The 9025-nt window shown below is 34.9% G+C and overlaps 1 protein-coding gene across 1 annotated transcript; it reads right to left on the bottom strand.

Moving 5' to 3' along the window:
- Window positions 1-258: 258 nt before the first annotated feature.
- On the bottom strand, window positions 259-8419 carry LOC143246148 (uncharacterized). The gene is made up of 5 exons (XM_076492364.1): window positions 8158-8419; window positions 4616-4756; window positions 3098-3301; window positions 1625-1810; window positions 259-1002 (listed from the first exon to the last, which is right to left on the bottom strand). Exons 1-5 carry the CDS (start codon window positions 8342-8344, stop codon window positions 758-760), a joined length of 963 nt encoding a protein of 320 aa, XP_076348479.1. The 5' UTR covers window positions 8345-8419; the 3' UTR covers window positions 259-757.
- Between the last annotated feature and the right edge of the window lie 606 nt (window positions 8420-9025).

Here is a 9025-nt window from a genome sequence, read left to right as displayed (position 1 = left end):
TTATGTGTTTGGTTTCATTATGCTCTGTTAATGTTGAAATAGGAATACATTGAATTATGGGTTTGGTTTCATTATGCTCTGTCAATGTTGAAATCAGAATAATTTGAATTATGGGTTTGGTTTCATTACGCTCTGTCAATGTTGAAATCAGAATAATTTGAATTATGGGTTTGGTTTCATTATGCTCTGTTAATGTTGAAATCGGAATAATTTGAATTATGGGTTTGGTTTCATTATGCTCTGTTAATGTTGAAATCGGAATAATTTGAATTATGGGTTTGGTTTCATTACGCTCTGTTAATGTTGATATAGGAATATTGTTTATTGTCCTTCTTCTGGGTTCATTCTTTCTCGATGTATTAAATTTATTCTAGTTTCTCCTATATAAACATTTTTACATTATAGCTACAAGTTTGGCTCATTCTGGTTTGCTTTATATTGTACACGTATAGTTTAAAAATATTGTTTCCTCACTTAACAAGATACCCTAAGTATAAATAACAGTACCAAACATTCAGCCGTTTTATCTGCTCAAGTGTCAATGGATTTTAACGTGTCATTTATTCTTTAATAAATGAAAACAGTTGAATCACGTGCCAGTTATTCACTAGTTAAGTAAACACAGTCGGTTGTCAGTTATTGGCTAGTTAGGTGAACACGGGTCTGTTTTCAGTTATTCACTAGTCAGGTGAACACACTGTTTACCAGGATTTTCGTGTGGTATTAGTGGACGTATCAAGCTGAAACGTTCCAATCTTTACTTGTATAAAATGTACATTTTACCTGAAGTTTTGTGGGCTGTAGATGAAGGTGGTATGTCCATCAAATAGACACAATCACTACACCCTGGATGGTTCTTGTTCTTCATACAGAGCGGAAAACTGAAACACTTGGAAGGAACACATCTATCGTTGTTCCAACGATACCCTGCCGTACATGATGAACACAAGTGCCCACGATGTCCGGGAAGGCACACCTTACATTTGATCTCTTCGAAGTCGTCTGAGAAAGATGTAATAATTATTAAATTTAACAACCATATACTGAATTTTTAAATGAAAACTTCTTTATTTATAGATTAATTAATTAGCAGACAAAGTGATTTAGAAAACCATTCGTTTTCATTGCAATGTTTTAAAATACTTGGGAAATTGATCTATAAAAAGCAAGAAATGGCTTTATTCTGATAGGACAAGAAGGAACTATCAATGGTTACGGCTGTAGCTAGATCTCAAATCGGTCAATAGATTGAGCTATGCGCCAAACGTGTGTACTTGAAATTAAAAGAAAAACCCAACAACAACCTCAAATCCATTGTATGAGCCGTTATGCCGCGGCTAAAAATATTGTTCTTGTGATTTTTAATTGTTAATGATATCTTAGCTGAAATAATACAGTAAAACATATTTTTAAATCATGTTATTTCACAATTTTTTTTTTAATTCGGGAAGTAGAAACAAAGAGTTTAATGTATATGCTTGCTGCGAGTCATGGAACAATTTTCTATATCTAATTCTGTCGATAAAACGGAGTAGGAAGTATAAAATTACTTCGAACAAATAGTCTTAACGTAATATGCTTGTTTAAACTTGATTAATATTAGATTTTTAAAGAAATAACTTACCTGTAATACACTCTCCTGATGAAGTTGCATTGGTGCAAGGACATTTCCTGCACCCCGTTTTATCGCGGAAGTATCCACGAACGCAGTGCTCGCACCAGTCTCCATTAAACCCTGGGAAACAGGTGCACTTTGCTACGCTCCGAATTCTTGTACACGCAACAGTTCCAGGTTTCGTACAGTTACATTCTACAGAATAACAGTGCACATTAGGCCAAACAACAGCGAAACTAAGCATCTTCATTAATTATGATGATAATTTGAAGCAACCGTAAATTTTGCGACACAGTAATAACAGATCGATATAAAGAAAATGACTAATAACACCATTAAACTTCAGCGTTAGCACTGATCGAAAATGTTTGCGTGGTGATTTAATTCGTTGCTAGTAACCGTTTAATTTTGAAACCTTTAAACATTTTTTCAGTGCCAACCCCATTTGTTTGAAAATGTATCTCAACCGGAACGTTCAAAATTGTTTGCCGCACTCGCGACCCCTAGGTTTGGGAAACAAATATAACGTTTTGAAATAGATAATTCCATTCGTATATAATTCACATTAATATACGTCATCAGGTATGGATCAAATTTCGCTACTTATGATATAGTGTGAAGAATTATGTCTCTGAGTGTGTGATAGTGTTTCAGATTTCCATGTTTCTACGTTTGTGAATTTGGTTTTACGCGTAATAAACTTTCTGAAAATCCGATGTTTCTACCGATGTGAAGTTGGTCGTCTGTGACATAGTGTTTTTACGCGTGTGATATTGAACGTCTTGTCATGTATTGTTTGAAAACTCCGTGTGTCTGTGAAAGAACTGATTTCAAGAAACAAATATTAGTGAAAATATATCGCTTCTGGAATTATCTAATATGAATCGAAGTGATTTTTTTTAAGTATTTACACACCAAGTTGCTTGTGGGTTTATGAATACATCTATTTTAGGAACCTTAAAACAGAAAATGTAACTAAATATAATAATACCGAAGATAACCCAGCTAATTATACCAAGATCCTTTATGTATTCTAGATGTGAAATTCTTTGGTTGTTTTACCATTTATATTAATTGTTTTAAGGGGTAACAATTAAAATTACCCATAATGCAATATGTAGAAAAATGAGTCAATAATTTAGGGGAAGAATCTGTTTTATGATAAAGAAAAGTACCTGTAATAAAATAATTATTCCGTTCCAGATAAATGGAAGTTCCCTTCTGGGACAACTAAGTTTTGAACTTACAGTGCTAAGATTCGGGGTTAGATTCTCCGCGATGGACTCAATGGGTAGCCCAATGCGGCTTTGTTCTAAAACAAAAACCGAGAACTGGATTAAAAATATAGTTGGGGTTTAAGCAAATTGTTTCTAGGTACTTGTTATAGAAAAGGGCTCGTGTGTGTATGTAAGACCAAAGAAACTATGGTAAAGTTATTCGGGCGAAAACACCTATTATTTCACTGGATACCTAATTACTTACCTTTTTCTAAAAATGGACTGTTTTCTGGAGGCAGGTGCTTTTCTGTGGCAATAGAAAACTGTGTTTCGATTATTATAGATGGCGCTGCTATACGGTGATTTCCTGAGTAGACGGCCCACACTGAGACTTCGTAGTTCGTTCCCTCACGTAGACCATCAATCTGTTTGGACGTCGCAATGGGAGGCAGTACAATTTGTCTCTCCTCTGACATAGAAATTTTAAACAAACTCTAAATTTGTGTCTATATTCATTGCACTCAGAAACAACCTTGTCTTCAGTTTCCTCCGAATACTTCAGTTATACAACCATCAAGAGTTAATTGTCCTAACCGAATTATCCTACTCTCTGTCACTTTCCACCACAGATTAAATGTTGGATGAAAGTATCCAATATAATCTTCATTAGCATCAGTTGTTAGAACCTAATTAATCAACTTATTTCTTTCATTTGTTTAAAAACTAATAACCTGACCCTCTATCAACAACCATTTGTTCTGTCAAACGTTCTTGTTTTAAATATTATTACGTTTCTATGGTAAGTATAAAAAGTTTGAGTTTATATAATATATATACACATATATAGGGGGTCGAATGTGTTACAAAAATATTTTGGAACTTAACCACATCCTTTGAAGTACATTTCGCTAAGTACCCCACTATCTTGTTTCTAACGACCGTGGCTTTTGACAATAATACTGTAGCGTATTTTCAATTGTAAAAGGCTTCGTTATAAAGTTGACATGTCAGAAGTACAACACTACAACTAGAGAACTTATCATAAGTCATCTAATATGAAATGATACGACTACCCATCGCTTATATCAAGAGTTCGAATATACAGAAGTCCATAAGCCCTGCGTTTGATGATTTGGTCAATATGCCTTTGTATGAATTAACATGAATACCTGTATGCGATGATTGAACGGGAGGCATGACTTGAAGTGTTGTCTTGATGAACCCATACCCATTAAGCTGGGACACGTTATGGCTTTTGCCGGTGACTTTTTGTTCTTGATATCTCACCTGTTTAAGAAAGTCACACTTCACTTACCATGGTTGGAGTTCAACTTGCTTCAAGTCTCTTCTTAGATAGTCTTGGTACCTGAAGCTGATCCCTTTTCCTTTGTTTTCTAATACTATTAAATACAAAGGACATTCTAACCTTGGAAATTATACATTTCTGATCTGAACATTTATTTATGATTTAAGTGCATGAATATTTTGCATCTGTAAAATATCCTTCCAAAAAATGAACAATTTTTGGTGACATCACACTACTTACGTCACGTAATATATCCTTCCACCGCGAATTTTTATTGGTGGTAGTTGTCACGTGTCTTGCTGATTTGCCTATAGAACACTAAACTTTCTATATAGTTCATTTGTAATTAGGAAAGAATTTCAATAAAGCTAATTGAAGGAACTGTCAAAAACAACCACAGGAAAACATATTAATAACGAAATTAACAACCATGCGCACAAACTGAAAGTTCAGTCAGTTTAATTCTAGCCTCCTTACCTGGATTAGCCCCTTCTAAGAGAAAACAAGAGATTGAAAATGCTAAAAGCTTGTGGTTTTTATTGTTCGGCAATACTGGCCTCTTCCATACGATGGTAAAAGAGCTTTGGTTAACCTTTTCAATTCTGACGGACTGTGGCGCTGAAATAAAAACGGAAAAATTACAAAATTAATTTTTTTGCATATTGTTTTTTAAACTAAAAGTCATCAAGTAAATAATTTTAATAAAAGATTACTCGAAATAATTATTAAACATTTTTATCTCTTTTAATAATAAATGGAACATTTTTATAATATTGTTATTGTCATTATATCCTCCAACCAGTTAGCTGCAAAAAATAAATAAATAGGCGATTCAACTAACAAGAAGAAATTACAACAATGCAAGAAAGGCGATTATTAATTCTGTGTTCAATCTTTATAAATAACGTTTGTTTGTTTGTTTTGAATTTGGCACAAAGCTACTCAAGGGCTATCTGTGCTAGCCGTCCCTAATTTAGCAGTGTAAGACTAGAGGGAAGGCAGGTAGTCATCACCACCCACCGCCAACTCTTGGGCTACTCTTTACCAACGAATAGTGGGATTGACCGTCACATTATACACCCCACGGCTGGGAGGGCGAGCATGTTTAGTGGGATCTCATCCTCTCTTACCTGGTCGGTGTTTAAATATTTTTCGCTTATTAACTAGTTTTGCACGGCTTGTTATCCAATCTGCGAGGTCTGTTCAGTTAGCACGCAATCGCAAGCTTCATTTAATTTCGTTCTATAAAGTGCGTTTACGCAACCATATACACTTACATTATCACAGATGTGTGTTACATGACTCATTAAGTCTTTTATTCATTGTATCACTATAACGGTAGGTTGGTTACAAAGGGAGTACACGGATACCTATTATGTGCTTTGTTAAGATAAAATGTGTTCTTTTCTACTTTTGAGTTTTCTTTTATTATCACAGTGTTCCATTCTTTTCATTGTTCTATTAAGGTTTTTTAGTGTATTTGGATTTAAAAATTACAGCTAATTATCACTTCTTTTATATTTTTAACGCATTTTACACCTGTTGTAATTTTTTAGCAAGGTATCTTGCAATGTTTTTTCGTGTTTTTTTTTCCATATGCTAATTACTTAACTAGTGTTTTATTTACTCTATCACTATAATGGTAGTAACAAAGATACCTGTTATGTGCTTTGTTAAGATGAAGTGTATTCTTTTCTACAAGTTTTCTTTTTTATCACAAGTGTTCCATTGTTTTCTTTGTTTTATTAATGTTTTTCGTGTAATTTGATTTAGATACTTACCGCTAACTATTACTTCTTTTATATTTTCTAATACATTTTATACCTTTTGTTGTAATTTTTTAACAAGGTGGTATCTTGTAATGTTTTCTCTCCATATGTTAATTATTTAACTAGTGTTTTATTTCATGTATTTTTGTTCTACCCCCTCTTTTTTATACCCCTCTTTGTTTATACCCCCTCTTTGAGGTGAGATGAATAAAGAGAAAAAAAAACAACTCGACTCTTAATCTGAGGGTTGCGGGTTCGAATCCCCCTCTCACCAAACATGCTCGCCTTTTCAGCCGTGGGGGCGTTATAATGTACGATCAATCCCATTATTCGTTGGTAAAAGAGTAGCCCAGGAGTTGGCGGTGGGTGGTGATGACTAGCTGTTTTCCCCTCTAGTCTTATACTACTAAATTATGGACGGCTAGCGCAGATAGACCTCGTGTAGCTTTGCGCGAAATTTAAAATGAAACACAAACAACACTCGCTGTAAAATTGACTACACAATCGATCACTATGCGTAATGACGTAAATTATTCATTGGTTTCTGTGCCTCACGCGAAAGCTATAGTTTCTGTTGGTTCTTCACTTAACACTCTTCTTTGCGTGTAAACATCTACAACTGTTTATTATAAAGAAGTTTTTAAAGCTATGTGATACTGTAAAATAAATAAAGGTTTCCTGTTGAAGGTGTAACGTGACTAACAGTGTTCAACAAGAAACCTTTCCTCAAGTAAGAACTGCAGTTTCCAACTTGGACTAAAAGTGTCAGATCAGGGATCTCAAAGTATAACCATCTCTAATGCTGAAGTACTAAGTAGAGGGAAGGCAGCCAGTAAGCAGCACCCGCCGCCAAAAGGGCTTTTTCTAGCCCTTGAAACAACTAATAAGATTACAATCAGTTTTCATAAGGTCGTGGTGGTTGGGGCGCTAGATTACATATCCACCAGTTTTAAAATAACTTTGCGCTGTGCATCTTCGCATCGGACTAGCGAAACCAGCAACTAAGGTTTGTGTGACGTCACTATATATTTGTGGGGAAATGAAGCTGATAAATATTCCCTTCCCCCGTTCTTTATTATGCATTTCGACTTTTCGGTCTTGTTTTTCTTTTTATAATTAATTTCTTAAACCTACATAAGGGTTATCTACACTAGCCGTCCTTAAGTTTTAACTGATAGATTAGAGGAAAAGTAGTGAACAGCACCCACCGCCAACTAACGAACTACGTTTGACCAGTTGAATAGTTGGATTTGTAATCTTATAGTGAACCAAAGTTCTCAAATTGTAAAACGAAATAGAACTAGTTTTGAATTATTCCTTAAAAATAACCCTGAAATGAAACTTACTTTTGAATTTCTGCTTAAATTTAACCTTAAAATGGAATTAGTTTTGAATTTCTGTTTAAATCGACAATTCATCGTTTACTAAGAAATGTATTGTACAAGATTATTTTTCTGTTATCATTTGTATTGTTCATTTGTTATTTAATTCAATATGAATCTGCAAATTTGCTATCTGTCGCGGGAATCGAATCCCGAATTCTAGCTTACTGTTGAACCACCGGGGGCCCTTTCTTTCAACAGTAAAGTAAGAAAGTAATTCTTACGAAGACTTGGTTCAGTGATAGCCAACAAACTAGTGCTTTGTTAGTCGCTAAGCATGCCCTAGTCACACTGACATATGAATATTTACTTTGAACAAAAACACATCAAAGATGATTTCGACATAAGATATGTGTATAAGATTGAAGGCTGTGGTGTTTAAAGCCTTGCTTAGTAACTGCATCTTTTTACATTATTTTAATGGTGAGATAAACAAATATTTCTTCAGAGATCGTTAGCAGAATAATCGTTTGACGATCGGAATCTGGGCAGATGTAAAACCGTTCTGTCTTTTGTCTTGTGGTGGACGACCATTTGAGGCAAAATGTTTATTTTATGTAAACAAAAAAAACAACAACAAACAATGAGCTCTAGACTACCTCCGTGTAACTGGTGCGGAGATTGATATTAAAGGTTGTAGAAAAATACTTAATACGGAAAGTAAGCAACACTAACAGCTTGTCGTGAAAGAAATATCCTCACGAGCATGTATCCACTAGGTATGTTAACGTAACCATGCTTTTAAAACAGAGCAAGTTAAAACATTGTAGATATATATATTAGGACAAGTCTTAGCTATAAGAATGAAAGACCATGTTAAATTATTTCTGTTTGTTTAAATTAGCAGTACCTTATAGACAAAAATTACCTTGTTTTGAAGAAAGTTCCTGTTTTTCACCAGCAGATGTCATCGGTTGCGCAAATACCATAATAATAATTAGATACAAGAACGATTTAACCATCGTTATTGGAGTATTATTTTTCAGACGACTATAAAGAACCTTAAACATTCTGTGTGACAGGAAAATTAGGCTTAAGACCAAAGTATTAGGCATGAAAAAAACAAAATCATCGACACGAGCGGCTAAATAGCCACTTCATTTTCAAGAAGTGGCACTTGAAAATGTGGTATCTATACTCGACCTGCTATCTCTTTCACTTATTCATCACACAGGGATCGTGAGTCACTGGCTCTAATCTCTACAGAAGCCAGTAGAGACCGAACTGAGCCCCAAGGCTAGTAGTTTAGTACCCAAAGGAACCATTGTTTGATAGCTTCGTTCACAGCGTTTGCGATTCTGCCTGAGGTGGGGAGAGAGATTATGGTAACCACACGCAAGGTGCGTCATGAGCTTACACTCTGGCCGATAACGGATGACTGATTTCACAGGGGGCGATCAAAAAAATAACGTATTCAATTAGTTAGAATGACTTCAAGAGGGAATCTTTCCAAATCAGCCATCTCTATCAGTAAAGTGACTTGCTTGTACCATTAACTTCCTTCCTCGTAGTGGACTGAGTTCGGTTCCCCTCGGTGGGCTGAGCAGATAGCCCGATGTGGCTTTGCTATAAGAAAACCACACAACCAACCACACGTAGTGGACTGATGTCAAACTGTTTAGAAGGAAAGACTAAACTAACATGTATTGTGCTAACAATATTTAGTTATTGTTTTCAAAAACAACTTTACAAGAGACAAACACTTAATGATTGATTACTACTTCGTTTCACGAACT

This window comes from Tachypleus tridentatus, chromosome 3 (genome assembly GCF_004210375.1).
Source record: "Tachypleus tridentatus isolate NWPU-2018 chromosome 3, ASM421037v1, whole genome shotgun sequence".
Taxonomy (NCBI): Eukaryota; Metazoa; Arthropoda; class Merostomata; order Xiphosura; family Limulidae; genus Tachypleus; species Tachypleus tridentatus.
This window is presented reverse-complemented; position numbering and strand designations above follow the sequence as displayed.

Bases quoted from the DNA above. Each gene is read 5' to 3' on its own strand.
- LOC143246148 (XM_076492364.1), bottom strand. From the start codon at position 8,344: ATGCCTAATACTTTGGTCTTAAGCCTAATTTTCCTGTCACACAGAATG. The intron at 4,757-8,157 runs GTAATTTTTGTC...TTTTTATTTCAG, and splicing joins GGAACTTTCTTCAAAACAAG to CGCCACAGTCCGTCAGAATT. The intron at 3,302-4,615 runs GTAAGGAGGCTA...TTTCTATGTCAG, and splicing joins CTTAGAAGGGGCTAATCCAG to AGGAGAGACAAATTGTACTG.